Below are 18,382 nucleotides of genomic sequence, written 5' to 3' on the forward strand. Positions count from 1 at the left end.
AAGCATTTCATAAGTCTCAAGATGACCAATGGGACGGGATTCACTGTTCTGGCTAATACCTTGGAAACATGAAACCAAGACAAAGCTTAGGTCTGCAGAGCACACAAGTCAAGCTCCACTTCATCTACATCCTCCATTTTTTTTAATCCTCCAAGTGGCTCATACACATGCAGTTTGGGTTACAATGGAAAACACAAAGGATAATATGCTTTGGTATAAAAAATAAAATTGCCAATGGATTAAGAGAGAAAAGAGCTCCTTTGAAAGAGAAGCTTGTCCCAAGATCTCATTGGCTGAAGGAAGGAGAGCCATCCTAAGGTTAGAATAGCAAGGAGCTAAAGCAAAGCACATAATTAGTTTGTTGCTCTGGACTCTGAAAACAAAGACTTCTACAGTGCACATGGAGTTCTATTGTGTCTGTTTGGGGTTGTTTAGGGCCTCCTAGGTCCAACCTCTTAGAAAGAGAGACTTTTCCAGAGGTGTTTTTGCAGGCTTTGCCATTGTTGCTTCAGAAAAGCCCATCCAGCGCTCACACATTTCAAATTAAAAAAAAAGTCAGGATCAAATGCTACCTTCCATTGTGGGCACAGCACAGTAGGTACTGTGTGGCTAGGGACTGTGACAACCCAAGAGCTCAGAGGTCCTACTCAACCCCAAAGCTGCTTCCTCAAGAGAACCCTTGATGGTAGTTGGAACCTGAGAAAAGGGCAAGTTGAAGAATGAAATCTTTCTCCTTCCTTTTTAACAAAGAATTATATTGAAAAATAATCATTTGACCTTTGACATTCATTAAAGGTTTACTTAGCACTGACTCTGTCAAACATTGAGCTATAGACCCTGGCATTAAAGAAGTAAAAACAAGAAACAATTTCTTCCCTCATGCATTGAAAAAAGACAGAAAGATGCAGTAAGGAATATGTACCCAGGGTGACATGGCTCACTGGAAGAATGCTCTATAGACAAGAAAGGCCTCTACTTCCAGATCACAACTGTGTGTACTCTGACCAAGAGCTCACACTAGTTATTGAGAGAATGAGATGCCTAAAAGATTTTAAAATTTGGCTAAACCCTGATATAAGAGATGAGCAGATAGACAGACCCAGGGAGTGACCGGGGAGTGCATTCTCTCCTGAGCTAACATGATACTGTTCCCTAGCAAACCACCCAGTGGTACATTTACACTATGGAATACTACTCAGCTATTAAAAACAAGGAAATCCAAAAATTTGTGGACAAAGGGATGGAACTAGAAATTATCATATTGAGTGAGTTAGCCCAGAAGCAGAAAGACTCATGTGGTATATACTCACTTATAATTGGGCACTAGCCCAAAAGGCATGTCCCCATGAAAGTCTTCACTTACCAGGAGATTGGGATAGGTGAGAGGACATCCTATTTGGACTGTAGGTGAGAGAAGTATGGGAGAATGGGGAAATAGAAGGATCCAGAGGGTCCTAGAAACCTACAAGAAGAACACTATGTCGGACAGACCTGGACCCAGGAGGTCTACTCAAACTACTGCACTAACCAAGGACAATACATGCAGTAAACATCAAACCCCTACTCAGATCTAGCCAATGGACAGGATATTCTCTACACTTGTGTGGAGAGCAGGGACTGACTCTGACATGAACTCTGGTGCTCCATATTTGACCACTTCCCCCTTGGAGAGGTGGCCCAATGGCATTCAGAGAAAGGATAAGCAGGCTTCCAAGATGAGACTTGATGGCGTATGATTATATAGTGGGGAAGGAGGTCCCCCTCAGTCACAGACACAGGAGAGGGGAATAGAGTGAAAGCTGGAGGGAGGGAGGAATGGGAGGATATAAGGGATAGGATAACAATTTAGATGTAATCTAAATAAATTAATTAAATACATTTTTTAAAACCACCCAGATGCCCTTTAAACCAAGGCCACTGCAACCAACATGGCCTCAGCACCTATCTTAGGGTCACAAAGCCCTTTGAAAAAACAGATTTAAAAAGTAGGAAAACAGCTTTAAGGAGATGTGAGCTCACAGCTGCAAGGAAGAGCCCCACCAGAGATAGAGTTCTAGCAACTGACCCTAAGGGCCCCAACAGAGATAGGGTTACTAAGAAAACAGACACTTCCCTGGGCAAGTGGTGAACAAAGAGAACAAAGAAAGTTAAGCCGTGGGTGATTTTGGTGCCTTTTTCTGTAGCCTGTCACCTTTGGACATTAGATTCCCTTATGTTACTCAACCAATAGATGATTGCCAAACTAGAATTCCCTCTGCTTTAGGGGCATTGGGACTTATAAATGGGTTTTATAAAAGGTACTCAGAACAATGCCCCCTGGGGTCACTTCTTAATACTATTAAATTGGTGTTGGGTACGATCCAAGTTGAGCTGAAATACTAAAGATTCCTCTTGCAATTACAGAGATTTCAGGTCTTTCTGGTCCTTTTTAGGGGTCTCAAGATCTGGCACAACATCATGAAACAGGAGGGAAAGTTCTAGATTTTTTTTAAAGATTTATTTATTTATGTACTTTATGTGCATGAATGCTCTGTCTTCATGAATACCAGCAGAGGGCATCAGATCCCATTACAGATGGTTGTGAGCCACCAAGTGGTTGCTGGATCCTGAACTCAGCACCTCTGGAAGAGGAGCTAGTGCTCTTTACTGCTGAGCCATCTCTCCAGACCCAAGTTCTAGATTGCTGTCAAAAGTAGCTCATTATTGTTATAGTTGCAAATAATAATAATAATAGAAAAATAGAAACTGAGCGTAGGTCATTAGAAACACATCATTTTCAGTGAAGCATTTTAAACCCTCCATTACTGTGGTCAGAGATGGCGTGTGTGAGGTACTATGTGTAGGGTCACACCTTTCCTGTCATAGCTGAGTTCAGTGGACATATGGAAGGATGAACCCATAGGAAGGGAATAAGACCACCAGTCACTGACTGACTTAGATGGATGGATAGATAGATAGATAGATAGATAGATAGATAGATAGATAGACAGATAGATAGATAGATAGACAGATAGATAGATATGATATAGATATAGATATATAGATATACATCTATACACACACACACACACACACACACACACACACACACACACACCACATATATGTTGGAAGTACCTTGCTGCTTGAGGTTGCAGTCCTCCTGGTCCAGATAGCCATTTTGAGCTTGGCGTTGTGTGCAGGACTCCCTCTCCCCAGCAGGGCCTCCGGCTATCTCTACTGGACTCAATTTGAAGAGTGCCTTTAGATATAAATACCCCTAACTACATTTGATATGTGGCCCTTGACACGGCTCCCTGCTAGCTCTTCCCCTCCCTGCACCTATAGGATAACTAGGTACTGTGTTCCCACTCATATGACAGGAGAGTGTTGACAAGTGCAAAACAAGCATCTTTAAAGTGTCTGGTTTCAACCAATTAAAAATGCCTATCCTGGAATCCCACCCCCCATTCCCCAAAAAGTATATAGCTTTTGTTCTCCCTGATTAACTTGAACAATCTCCTAAAGTGGCTCCTGGAGTGTTCGATCTCTGTCGTGCTTATATCCTTCCGGGCCCTGGGTCTTGTCTTTTGTTCTTCTTGCCTTGGTGGGCTGGTGGCCAACAGCCCGCCAGGGAAAAGGAGAACCACACAGATACATATATACATATATATGACATACATGTATATTTGAAATACATATGTATTTTACATGGAACATGCTAGGATATCAAAATGCCCTTGGAAACAAGAATGCTTGTCCACAGCAAAACCCATAAGAATAGTACCTCAGGGGCTGGAGTGATGGCTCAGTGGTTAAGAGCAGTGCCTGCTCTTCCAAAGGACCCAGGTTCAATTCCCAGTACCCACATGGCAGCTCACAACTGTCTATAACTCTAAGATCTGACACCATCACACCAATGCACATACATTTTTTAAAAATTAATTTAAAAAAAGAATAGTACCTCAGCTCCATCTCCGATGGTGCATGCCAATGTGTGCTGTGGAGACATAGGTCAAGGCTGTGGTAGAGATCACATGCAAGGCTGTGCTATGGTAATGCTACCAGTGGCCCCCAATAACTCATTGTGTGGAGGCAACCAACTTCAACCCTCGTATTTATAAGAGTCTCCTGGCTCTGATTTCTTGGGGGGCATTCTGTTCTACATGACTCACTTTAGTCTTCATCAGATAAACTCCTTAAGAGTTCCCTCAGTGCTATTCACCAGAAGAGGCAGGAGGGCCTGCCAAGCGCTGCTTCAGATAGATGCAGTTGTCTCCATGCAGGCCCTGCTACTTCTCCTAGTCTGTGTCAACAGGGGGCCTTCCCTTCCCTAGGCTCAACTTCCTGAGTGCATGAAACGAGATGAAGAGCTGTGAGGATCCAGGGTTAAAGTTTATGATCAGCTTGGAGAGAAGACGCATGGATACCATATGGATCTGGGAAATGTGACAAAAGAGAGGGTAACAGATGCCAGAGCAGAGAGAAATGCTTTCAGTCAAAGACAGCACCAGTCCCCAACTGGCTTGTGGTGACCACAATAAAAACATGCCTTTTAGACATGTAAAAATAGCCTAGAAATACACCCAAGGCTTCTCCTAATAACCAGAACCCAGTGACACCACTCACTCAAAATAACCAGACACAGTCCTTAGAACCCCATGATGCCCACTGGAAAGTATATAAGCAGAGACTACGGGTGATGCTCTGCTCTGCTCACCTGGAGAGCCGCCACTGATCTGTCCTGTGGCTGGAGAGTCTCCCCAGGATCCTGACCCACAAATCAGAGACTTCTGTTAGAGACTGGACCTCACCTTCAGCTAAGATACATTACACAGATGAGTAGCCTTGGGGAGACAGGCTTAGGACTGTAGTCAGGAATTTGAGAGTGTGAACATTATGTGGTGACCCTCAGCATAATAAAATACAGTTTTTGTCCTGCTCCTGACACGGCTTCTACCTCAGCCCTGTCGCGCCAGCTCCTTTGTGCCACACTCAGCCACAGCTTCCTACCGCAGTGACTGTGTTCAGTGTTTTCTGTCACTTCCTTCTCATCGCTAAAGAGTGCTACTCTCCTGACAAGTAAGCATCATTGCACACAGGTACAGCTGTCCCCAGAGCCCCAGACCCTACCCTAAAGAACAACACATGCTAGTGAGGCACTCAGACAGTATTCCTATGTATTCTGGGATGGTCTTGGGTGCCTGGCATAGGAAAGCTATAGCCAAACCCACACAGACTTCAGACCTAGCTGGAGATGTCGCACACACTTACAATCCCATCTTTGGGGGAGTTGTGGCTGGAGAAACATGAATGTAAGGCCAGCCTGGGCTACATGAGGAGAGCTCGTCTCAATGCAACAATGAAAATGGGCCCTGTCTATGCCAAAATCCACAATTACAACAAGGAAATCCCATGCATTCAAGGGGTCTTCACTCTGTCCTACAGAACCCACCATCCTACATAAAACCTTTTGATGATCTTTGCATTTTTCTCTTCAAGGAGTTGGTGACAACATCAACAAAATGTCACAGAGAGGAGATGTGTCTCTTTCATTTCTTTTTTCCGCTGGCAAGCAATCAACCGGTAAAGTAATGAATCTAAAGGCCTTGTATTTGCAAAGCAGTCCTTTTCCATTCCTTTAGAAGGTGGAAGGTTTTTGCCCTCTGGCCAGGCTGTGGGGTAGAACCCAAAGGATACCTACAGGGGACCCAAATTGCCTGAGACCATTTCTTCCCACAGGCATTCCCTCACTGTGCTTCAAAGATTTTTTTTTCCTGGCCAGCAGTTTGTGTATTTACTTGTGCTTTGATAAAAGGGATGGGAGGGAACCAAAGCCAATATCAAAGGATTTGAAGCAAATTAAGATCAATCAGAATTGAAAGGGCCCTGTGATCCCTTGATTGGGAATAGGAGAAAAGCAAGCAAGCTCAATGCATACTTACTCTGAGCTCTAAAACCACAAAACATGTTTGCTTCTCAGTAACCGGATTTCTGCGCTGCTTTTTTCATGTTATGGAGACATACCCAGATGACCTGCAGTAACCTCACAATGTCATACAACAGTTTCCTCTCCAGCGTCAAGAACTAGAGTGTGCGAACTACAGCCTGCAAGTATTTTATAAAGGTCATCTCGTCTGTTATTTGGGCACCAGATTATCCTGCTAATGTGTAAAGAGAACTCAGCCAGAGCTTCAGACTACCACGGGGCACCCAGATATGAACGCAGCTGGCTGAGGTACTGTCTGTGGGGCTTAATTACGGAAAATGAACAACTTCTCCATGACTTCGGGAACCATGAGAATGACGCAAGGGCAAACGCACTGCTCTGGGGACCCCATGTCTCTCACTCTGGCCTTGTTCAGCAGAACCTGTCCCTGGAGCTCTTCTAGGGTGGCTGGGTGCTGAGAGACAAAGCCAAAAGATCTGAGAGCTATCAGCAGATAAGCATTTAACAGTACCCATCAGGCACTTATGACTGGCTGACTGACTGACTGGCTGACTGACTGACTGACTGACTGACTGACTGACTGACTGGGCCTTGAGAATGGGTTGAGCCTGGAGAACATCTATGCTCATCTGTGGATTCTGTCACCTATAGGTATGTCCTAGAGAGTGGAATGGTGAAGCCAAGAGTTCTGGGGCCGCTGTTTGACAAAGTTCCAGTACCTGGACAACTTGGATTGACTCTGTACCCACACACACGCACACCACAACCATGGAAATGTCTTACTGTTAAAGGCCTCTCTCCAAAGGTTAGAGCGGAATATGTAACAAAAACTGATGTCAATAAAAATTAATAGAACTAATGGTGGCTCCCTGGGGAGAACAGCTACGCAAAAAAATTGAGACTTCCATAGAATCTATTTAGATTTACTGTTAGATTGTTAATGATATTAGCAAACATAAAGTAGAAGATCTGAGAAACTGTCTAAAGAGAACATAGAAGTTTTGAAAGGTAACAAGCTGTAATTGAATCGCTAGGCTTTTGGCACAGCCATATCTAATGGGAAGAGTGAGGGTCATGGAGCCAGCACAACTGGTTGGCAAAGGCCAAGCAAAGCAGAGCAGAGCTGAGGGATGTAATCACTGTGATAAGGTTCCCCCAGTTTGGGGCCCTGATCTCTACATGTCTCATGCTTGGAAGGATTTTATTATTTGTACAACTTGGGGATATTGGATTGATAAAATTTGTCTTATAAATCATTTATGCCCTCTCCCCCAAGTACTGCTTCTAAGCTTCCCCAGGAATGTCCTGACCATACTACCCCTCCTGCTTTTAGGGATATATCTTTATCTGGCCCTACCTGAAGATATTCCTTATGCCCTAGAGGCTGTGACTCAGATAATTATGCCAGAGACCTCCTTATGATGCTCTGACTCCAAGATACTCTTGGCACATCTGCCCTGGATGGTCCTCGCTCAGGAACCAGATAATGAAACCAAAGTAAACTTATGAATGTAAACTAGATTCAGTAGGCTAGACAAGATGGCAGCAGATCAAACTAAAAGCTTCTTCCTACTACTGATGGACAAAGACTGGTGTGGCTAAATGACAAAAGCATAAAATATTAAGACCTCCCTTTCTTAGAAAAAGTTAACTCATACGGGGCCAATGTGGTGTCATATGACCAAGGAACAAAGAACACCAAGATTAGATATATAAACAAGTTCTACAAATAAATAAAATGGAAACACTCTATTATGGCAGAAATTGAATAATAACTGCAGTGACTTTAGCCTAAAGATTTTTCCTGGGCCTAGTGACAATTTGCACTCTGGCTGTTAATACACTCTTGGGACATAACCATCTGCCCAGGCTGGCTTGGAGATTTTCTGCCTAGTGCCCTTGAAACCACAAGAGCTCCCAGGCTGAGCACAGGCTGTCACGTTTTGACAAAATACGCCCTTGAAACTTCAATATTGTTAAAAGCTGGGTTATGGGGTTGATGAGGAAAAAAATGATTGTAAGAGATAATTCTGTTCTGTGACAGTTATCAATGATGACTGAACTTATGACCAAGATGAAGTTAAAACAACACGTGTCTGGGCACAAAAATTGTATGACCTATGTTTTCGAGCAACACGCATCTATCCCTGCCTACTGAGTTCTGTATAAATAAAGAAGCACTCTGAGTTCCAGTCAGTCAGGCTGTAACTCCTCCCGATCCCTGACTCATTCCTCCCTTTCTTTCCTCGTCACTCTTGCATCCATCCTTCTTCAAGCCTTTCCCTCATGCTGGGGCAGGACCCCAGCAGTAGGACTGGCCATGGACATAATAGCTACTGTGGTCCAAGCAAAAATCATCTAATCAACATCTACACACACCCCTGGATAATACTGGACAAGCCATCAGAAAGATTTGAGCAGGGTCATGTACCCAAGTCACACGGCCCCGGCCTTTCCAAGAGAGGATTCTGAGATCTGGGCAAAGCCAACTGACATCTGAGAGTTTGGATGAAAAGTTGAGAACAGCCACCATGTGAGTCCTGGGGCTTAAAATGCCCAGGACATTCAGCAAAGATCACCCAGCCTGCTCACTCAAATACAAAACAGATATTCTGCCAGAAGTCAGACCTCTAAGTCATGGTCATTCTCCGTTAAACCTTATGCTGTTGTCAGCCTGAAGTTAGCAAGAGTAAGAACCATCCGACCTCTCTGCCACTCCATCCCTTGGGACACCCCAAAACCTGGGAGGGGAAGGGTGTTGCAGTTTGCTTCATGATGATTGTAGATTTAAACCGATTCCTAAGCAAGTGCTGTTCTTTGTTTTTGTTTGAATTTTGAGACACACTGTCCTCATGCAACACAGGCTGGCCTTGACCTCACTATGCATTGGGTATGCCACCGTTCCTTGGAGAAAAATTGAGTTCTAAACAGTAAACATCTTTCCTTTTACCCAAATAAATTGAGTAGAGCACTTATCCATTTGGAATGGTGGCCCCGGGGACTAGATTGTGCTATTGAAATGTTCTAAACCACCCAAGATTTAGGGCTTTATCTCCTGTGGCAGCGATTGTGCTAGTAAAGATGGAACCTCAGCCTCAGCCAGGCTGTCACTGGGGCTGCACTTGTACCCTGCTGCTCCTAAAGTAAAGGCCTTAACCACCACCACCCCCAGCACTCCACAGTGATTTTACTAGGAAATGGGATTGTTAGACATAAAGTTTGTTAGAATAAAACCATACTAGAAGAGAATAAACTATGATCCCATACACAGGGGGGATGATGAGAAAAGACACGGGAAAGGCCACGTGCACATTATGCTAGCCTGCCCATCCTCCACTTTGGGCTTCCAGCCTCCCGCTGTGAAGCAACACATTTCTCTTTACACCACTTTGTGTGTAGTATTTTGTTACAGCAGTCTAAGCAGACTCATACATGCCCCATGGGCAAGCACAGATTTAGCCTAACTAAATCTGCAGGAAGATGGCAGGTTCACTTGCGGAAAAATCTCTCTCGATGGGAAATATCTTATGCAGCATCAGAGCACAGCAAGACTCCTAATCCAGAGGATATTGGTTTCTGCACTAAGACTGCAGCGTTGACCCTTAAATGCTATTATCCATTTGAGCCACTATAGGTCAGTTCACTTGAAGCACCACCCAGTGTCTGCCAATATTACATTTGAACTTTGAGGTTCTTTCCAATAAAAAGGGTATTCTGAGATTTTCAAAGATACACAACTATAGCATCTTGTCAGGAGTGGTCTTTCAAGATCAAGATTTCTTTTCTGTCAAGCTGACTAATAGTTCAGCTGCTTGACCAATGAACCCCTGGAGTCTGCTAACAGACCCTTAAGGCAAATATATTTGGCAGGAAACCATTGAACTATAACTTCTAACTACACAAAAATAGTAACAAGAATAGAATTAGCCTCTAAGATATGTCCAAAAGAGAGACGATCTGCCCCATTTTGGGGCTTTATAGCTGTGATTGTCTTCAGCTTCAGAAAAATGCAGAAATTGAGGTCAGCGATTTTTTTTTCAAAAGAAAGTTATGCTTCACATCAAGTCAGGATCAAGCATCATAGAACTCAGGGGTGGATGAACATCTCAAATAATATGAGATTCTTTGTTTTTATAAAATAAAAATATAGATATGCACACATTTAATGTCAGGAGGTTTAAGGGAATAAAACCTGAAAGTGTTTTTTCCTTTTTAAAGGGAAATTCTATTTGGTTTGTTTGTTTTGTTTTGTTTTGTTAGGTTTTTTTGGGGGGGTTGTTTTTTGTTTTGTTTTGTTGTTGTTGTTTTGTTGGGGGTTTTTTGTTTTTTGTTGTTTTGTTTTGTTTTGTTGAAACAGGGTTTCTCTGTGTAGCCTTGGCTGGCCTAGACTCGCTTTGTAGATCAGGCTGGCCTCGAACTTACAGCAATCCACCTGCCTCTGCCTCCTGAGTGCTAGGATAAAAGGTGTGCACCACCATGCCTGGCAGGAAAACATTTTTTAATGTTTAATGTTAAGAATACTTTAAATATTACATCCTAAAGTAGACGATTCTGAGTTAAAGATACACATGAGATAAGGTTCAGCCTGCTTGGGGTGGATTCATTGGGAGTTTTCTAATGAAAACAGATTTTTAGCTCAACCACGTATTGAGCATAGAAAATGCTAAGCTAGCACTCTGACATCAACACAGACTTCTTGCAAGCTGTGCCTGAAGAAGGAACATGAAAAAGACACCATAACTCTTGGCTGTACCTTTAAAAAATATTGTGGTATCACTATGGCCTTTTAAACCAACAGCACTGGGAATTATGTGTAAGAGGGGTCTGGAGTATGTGCCGTGGGGTTCTGTATTGAAGAATACAGATCAGAAGAACATTTCCAATACAATTTGTCCTTTGCTACCTGGAGCTGAGAGTTAACTGTAGGTTTTAGAACCACAAAGTCTGTATTGGTTAGCTCTCTGTTACTATAACAAAGCAACTGCTATAATCTTGTTATAAAGAGAAAAGTTAATTTGGCCCACAGTCATAGAGTTCTGGTCTACAATCAGTTGGCCCTATTGATTCAGGCTCATGGTGACCCAAAACACCATAGAAGGAATTTGTTGTTGAGGAAAAAAAAATCATCTAATCATAAGCTAGGAAGCAAGGAAGGAGAATAAAAGACGAGGGTTCCACAATCCCCTTCGACAACATGCCTGTAATGACCTACTAACTGCTCATAACCTTCTTCCCCTGAAGTTGTCATAATGCCGCATTCCCCTACAGAGACCAAGCCGCCTCCCCCTACAGAACATCCAAGATCCAACACACGGGTCATGTATATCACATGACACTTTCAACTCTCACAACTAACCAAATTCTTCAACAAGACTGCTCAAACTCAAACGGCTGTGGTAGTTCTCACTAGCTGATAAATGATCAGAATCCCCTCTAGTGAGGGCAAAAGGAGAGAGGTTAGCAATCACCATTAAGAAAAGGAATCAAGATGCAGGAGATCTGACAGCAGTGACCCCAAGAAAGATTAAGGGTCAGGTTGGACAATTGTCATCCATAGTAAACGGGGATAGGGGGTAGCCACTCTAGACCACATCAGAGGAGAGGATATTAAATGGAGGAGGAGGAGGAAGAGAAAGAATTTTAACACTCCGAAGAAGTAAATGGTGAATTAGTTGCGTGCCTCGTTGCTATAACAAAACATTTGACTAAAGAAATTTAAGAAAGCATTTGTTTTGGCTTACAGTTTTGGGAGATACAGACCACAGTGACAAGGAAAGTAGAGTGGGAACAGGAGGCAGCTGGTCACATTGCAACCACCGTCCGGAAGTAGAGAGTGATGAATGTTTAGACCCACTTCTCACTTTCTCCTTATTTAGGCCAAGATCCAAGTCCGTAGAGCCACACATTTAGGGTGAGTCTTCCCACTTTTGTTATCTTAATCTAGATTACCTCTCACAGATGTGCCCAGAGATGTATTTCCATGCTGATTCTAGACCCTACCAGGTTGACATCACGATTAACCATCCCACTTGGATAACAGTATTCTTACTTCATTTTTAAAGTCATAAATACTGGGTTTGGTTGCTGTATAGTTCAGATAGATAAAAAACAAATATATAAATTCATGCATAAAACCCTGGCTCATAGGTCCTGGATATAGAAGTATTGATGAGCTTGGTCAGATTCTATCTATGGACACTCCTGAGGACGATATGCATTTCCATCAGTGTGCCCAGAATCAACAGGTCTAGGAAGCCTGCTCAAAGAAGCTAATCAGAGAAAGACATTTCCAAGAAAGGTGCTTTCTGTGCAAAGATTAAAACCTGAATCTGGATCCCTAGCATCCACAAAAGAAAGAAGAAAGAAAGAGAGAGAAAGAAAGAGAGAGAGAGAGAGAGAGAGAGAGAGAGAGAGAGAAGGTACTCAGAAGAGGAAATAAAATAGACATATGAAGTAGATGGAGGGAAGGAACTATGTGGGAGAAGGGATGAAAAGGGTACCAGGGGTGAGGATGAGGTGTGGTGGGGGAGGGGGAGGGGAAAGGACCAGGAAAGAGAACAGAAACCTGTGTGGGCATCCCTGGCACAGGGAAGACTTCAGGGAGTTTATGAGGGTGACCCTAGCTGAGACACCTAGCATCAGAGGTTAAGAAGCCTGAAGCCGCCATCTCTTGTAGCCAGGTGGGACTTCTAGTGGAGCGAGGGGCACACCCACCCACTCATAAAACTTTCTACCCAAAGCTTGTCTCGCCTACAAGAAGTGTAGGGATTAAGATGGAGTAGAATTGAGGCAATGACAAATCAATGACAGGCCCAACTTGAGTCCCACCCTGTGGGAGAGAAATGACCCCTGACACTATTAATGATACTCTGCTATGCTTGCAGACAGGATCCTAGCATAACTATCTTCTGAGATGCTTCATCCAGCTGCTGAGGGAAACAGAAGTAGAGACCCACAGTCAAACAATAGGATGAGCTGGGGGAGTTCTGAGGAAGAGTGGGATGAGGAATAGAGGTAGCCAGTGGGGTCAAGGATACCACAAGAACACCTACAGAGTCAAAAAACCTGGGACCATGGGGCACAGAGGCTGAACCACCAACTGAAGAGCATGCATGGGCTGGACCTAGACCTCCTACACATATGTAGCAGACGTGCAGCTTGGTCACATATGGGTCCCCTAAAAATGGGAGTCTGTCTCTGACTCTGTTGCCTGCCTCTGAATCTCCTTCCCCTACCTGGGCTGCCTTGTCACGCCTCAGTTGGGAAGGATTTGCTTTGTCCTGCTGTGGCTTGATGTGCCAGGAAGGGTTGGTACCCCTTGGGGCCTTTTCCTTCTCTGAGAAGGAGAGGGAGGGATGGGAGGAGGAGAATGAGAGGGTAGGAATAGGAGGAGAGGATAGAGGGGGCTGGGATCAGGCTGTAAAGTGATTAACAATAAATAATGATAATAATAATGATGATGATGATAATAATAATAATAATAAATACAAGGCTGACATGGTGACTTACACTTGTAATCCTAACATAGGTAGAATCCCTGGAGCTTGATGGCCAGCTAGTCTGGCTGAATCAGAGAGCTCCAGGTTTGAGACCCTATCTCAAAACCTAAGGTGGAGAGTAATAAAAGACACTGATGTCAATCTCTGATACACACACACACACACACACACACACACACACACACACACATACCCCCGAAACACATATACACACATATATATTGAATACAAAAACAAAATATATACCTTCATGCATCAAGGAAATAGTCAAATAAGTTATGTGCATCCAACAATGAATTGTTATGCAATAAAGCCATTGAACAGGAAGACCGTATATCAACTTTTAAAATGTCAGGCTTCAATGCTCAATGAGAAAAGGGAAGCCTATGACATTAACAATCAAAATATGTATATTATATAAGTCATGGAAACAAGCACATGAATCATCACAATGGAATTTTGTGGGATTTAAAATTGTTTCCTTATCCTTATGATGCTTATGCAATAAATAAAAACTTAAAAGTAATAAAATAAGTGGCTTTGAACACAAAATTAGACTTATAATAAACAACTATTCAAGAGCAGTAGAATCTTAACTATCTACAAAGGTCAACATTTTCTATTCATTATCTCATTTTTTTCTGAAATAATACAACAAAATGCTTTTTAAAGAAACAATGGAATCTAGAAAGATGGCTCAGCCATTAAAAACCTATATTGCTCTCCCAGAGAACCCAAATTTAGTTCCCAGCACCCACGAAGGTTGGCTCGCAACTACGTAGAATGTCAACTCTGGACTTGATGCGCTCTTCAGGTCCACATTCATATGTACATATCCACAGACAGATACACTTAATTTAAAAGAAAAAGACCAGAGTGTGTTGGTGCACACCTTTAGTCTCTCAGCACTTGGAAAGCTGAGGCAGATAGTGAGTTCCAGGATAGCTAGAGCTATGTGTGTGTGGGGGGGGGGGGGGACTTAAAATTTAAATAAAAGATCTGTAATCACAAACTAATGAAGTGAGAAGTTTTAAGTGCATGTTAAGTAGACAAGCTTCTTTTATGATCATATAAATAAATCCAGCTTCTTATTCACTGAATAAACCTTTATTTGAAACTGTTTTTTCACGGAGATTGGTTATCACCATCTGTGCCAATGCTGTATTTTCATAAAAATCAGAATTTACACATCATCATTGGAGAGCAGGAATCTAGGAAAACTAGGTCAGTTTAAAGACAGTTACCCAGAGGGGCCTGCCCTCAATATTTCCACTGCAATTGATTAAGAGATGTGAACACACTGCCATCTTACTGCCTCTGAGGCTCTGCTCTGACCTGTTCCTGGCCCTGCAAGCTGCTAGCCTAGAGCTCTGCTAGCCTCTCCTTTTCTCAGAGCCCACAACTCACGTCCTAAATGGCTAAGGCACTAGCTTCTTTCCTACTGTGTTGTGATAAGAATCACTCCACCTCTAGCTGAGATTCCTAGTAGCAGCGGCCAGGCCATGGAGACTGAGGAGAATACTGTTTGATTAGACAAGACTCCTAACGAAGGGAGGAGAACACCAACCCACCCACAAAAAACTTTGATCCAAAAGCTACCCTGCCTATAAGACGTGCAGGAATAAAGATAGAACAGACAGAGCAGAGATGGAGGCAATGTCCAACCCATGCCTGGCCCAACCCAAGACCCACCCCCATGGAAACAGAGCCGATCCCTGACACTATTAACGATACTCTGCTATGCTTACAGACAGGAACCTAGTCCGGTTGTCCTCTGAGAAGCTCCACCCGACAGCAGTTCGAAACAGATGCTGAGACTCACAACCAAACATTGGGTGAATTATGAGGAGCCTAATGGAAAAGTGGCAGGGAAGGATAATAGGACTTAGAGGTGACAAGAGCTCCACAAGAAACCCAACAGAGCCAACTAACCAGGGCCCAGAGGTGTCTGTGGAGTCTAAAGCAACAACCAAGGACCATGCATGGACTGGACCTAGGTCCTCTGATAGATGTAACCAATGGCCAGCTCAGGATTATGTGAGTCCACTAGATTGGGGACCAGGGCTTGGTCTCTGACAAGGACTCTGTTGCCTGCTTTTTGATCAGCTCCCTCTGACAGAACTGTCTTGCCAGGCCACAGGGGGAAAGAACAAACTCAGTCCTGATGCAACATGAGCACCTGGGGTGGGTGGGTAGAGAGGGGAATATCCTTTTCTGAAGACTAGGGGAGGGAAAATAAAAGAGGGAGGATGGGACTAGGAGGAGAGGGGGGAGGAGGCTATGACGGGGATGTGAAGTGAGTTATTTAATTAAATACTTAATCAAAACTTTTTATTAATTAATTAAAAACTTAAAAAAAAAAAGGATCTACTCCTCCTCATCTGAGGGGTCCTGCAGTGAGCATATCAAATACACTAACAACCACCCTGGCCATCCCACGGTTCAAGCACCCCAACTAAGACAAATTGCGTGAGTCAACTAGTCAATGACAAAGCCCAGTCAGGAAGCTGCACACTGTACAGGGGTTCCTATGCCCTTTCAGCTCTGTGGTATGAAGAATGAAGAGTAGTGACACAACAGGTAACTTCGTGCAGTAAACATCAACCATTTGGACACAGGCATCTGTGAGAGGCGGTCCCCAAAAAGGGATCATAATAATATTCAATTACGTATTTGGTTGGTATTCTCAGACCCGAATATAGTCCCTGGAGCTGGTTCACACTTGTCTCGGGGCCCCCAGTAGAGACTATATAAATGCAGTAATCAAATACTTTATTCCTTCTTTTACTAATTCAACTAAAGATGAGTTTTTGTTGTCCTTTTGTTGTTGTTGTTGTATCACCATCACAATTGTCGTGATCACAGGTTTTTTTTAAGGCAGTGCCTCAAAGTTGACTTTGAACTCACTCTGTAGCATAAGGTCACCTTGGACTCCTTTATCCTCCTATCTTCACTTGCGGAGCACTGGAGTTCCAGGTGTGTGGTACCGTAGCTGTCTCAACTAAGGTTTTCTGGACACCTGTCGTGTGCCAGGCACTGCTCTAGAAGCATGCATATTGTAAACAGCTGGAGGAATGTTCTGCTCTCCTTGACGGTACATTGTAGCACAGGACTCACAAACGATCAATAAATAATTACCTCCTCAGCATATTATAGAAGATAAATACTGATGAGGGAAATGAGGTGTTGAAGGATGATGGAGGTCTTCATTTTAAATAAGCCATCACTAAATAAATAAACGCAGGGGCAGACTATGTCTCTTGAGGATGTTTTCCCCACCCTCAAAGCAAGGGTGGCTGTGCAAAGATATCATCAAGAAGTGAGGGACTCTGGGTACCACCCATCACTCCATCACTAGGCTACTGAAGTTAACAAATTCACTTATTCAAAAGGAAAAAAAAAAAACAACAATGTACCTATGAGAAGCCACCCTCCCCTGTAACACTGTTCTGTGGAGAGACAGGTGTCAGTCCAGAAACTTATATGTTAATGAACTCCACTGTTCATAACGGGAAAGCCATGTTGATAGAGAGCAACATGTTCACAGGGTATCAGAAGCCCGGGTCTCACTTGCTCATCTCTGATATCAAAAATTTTGTACAATAACGTTCTCAACTACACTCTTCTGACTCTCAAGACTCGAGACAGAGAACCCCCTCCTTTAAATATTTGCTTTATAGTGAGAAGAGTGGGAGACTCCTTCGCTGCAGGAGTCAGCCAAATGAAAATCAGTTGTCTCGACAGGCAGGTCCACTGCTGCTGAGGCTCACTCAGCAGCACCAAGGATAAAGGACTGTCCGTCATGACGATGCTTCATCAAAACACACATTTAGAGGATTTTTGAAACTGAGATGGTAGCTCAAAGTTTGGTTTGTATAACTCCAATCTGCTTGGGAAAGCCAAGGTGCTGTAAATTGAGTACACTTCTGATAAGAAATACGTGAATTAACACTAAGACAGGAAGTCACAGACTAACACTGAGGATTGTGTGGTGTGGAGCCCGTGTATGCTCTTGGTCCTTGGGGCTTTCGAGTCAGCATCCACAATATTATGTTTATGCTTTAAACATTTCTGATGCCTTGTCCCTTAAGCCAGAAGGTTTGCCGCTCAGTGTCTTATAACAAATGCCCCAAATGTCAATTCTTCTTCAAGCTCCACTTGTCACTTTATTTTTAACTTAGCCCTTTCCTGATAAGAATCTATCCAGGAATAGAATGTCTGTTAGATTTCAGCAACGTTGGCCCATAAGGAGAGGTTTGAACGGGGAAATTACCCTGCAATCCAGGTCTCCTGTGGATGTTGGCACTGCACGTTCCAAGAATCAGGGTAAGCTAGATAAGACCTCTATCTCTACCCAGTTCTCCCTCCCAAAGCCCTCTGGAAATCCAGGACACTTACTGGGTGCCGGAGTCTGCAAAGCCAGTTCTTCCATAGCAGGGCTTGGAACTGGTGCCAGGCATGCCCCATGCCGCCAGCTGCTCCCCTGCTCAGTTCAGGAAGTCAGTTTGCAGGGTCGCTGCTTATATCTGCCGGGCTCCAGCAGAGTCATGTGGCTTATTAGCCAACTCGAACAAAAGTGAGTGATGCAAGAGAGAGATTATTGGTGACTTGAATAATGCAGGCATCAAATGTCCCCCCCCCCCCGCCCCGAACCCCCGGTGTTCCGCCTCTGCTGAGAAATCTTCTCTTTTCTCTAGTTGCGTGGTGTTGGGGAGGGTTGGGCTCTTAGAGGCCCTGGGGGCCCTTCCTGGACGTAAACAAGGAGCATGCGCTCAGCATTTCCCAGACCCCACACAGAGACACGTGCAAGAGAGACAAGGGCCCCCAGTCTCCACTGACCTCCCTGATGCAAGCGTGTGCTTGAACTCTGCTTTTCTCCCCTTTCCTAAATTGTCAGTTAGCACCTAGTTTACCCAGATATTTGCATTTTCATAGTCTCACAGCAGACATGTGG

At 43.7% G+C, this 18,382-nt stretch overlaps 1 protein-coding gene across 1 annotated transcript in view; it reads right to left on the minus strand.

Annotated features, from left to right (window-relative positions):
• The window catches only part of ABCA13 (ATP binding cassette subfamily A member 13), a 418,312-nt gene extending 400,260 nt beyond the window's left edge, over nt 1-18,052 (minus strand). The window contains exon 1 of the mRNA XM_084798070.1: nt 17,827-18,052. Coding sequence (XP_084654196.1) covers nt 17,827-17,895 — 69 coding nt within the window. The 5' untranslated portion in view covers nt 17,896-18,052. The remainder of the gene's footprint in view (nt 1-17,826) is intronic.
• Between the last annotated feature and the right edge of the window lie 330 nt (nt 18,053-18,382).

Source organism: Acomys minous (assembly GCF_964271855.1).
Source record: "Acomys minous genome assembly, chromosome: 10".
Lineage (NCBI taxonomy): Eukaryota > Metazoa > Chordata > Mammalia > Rodentia > Muridae > Acomys > Acomys minous.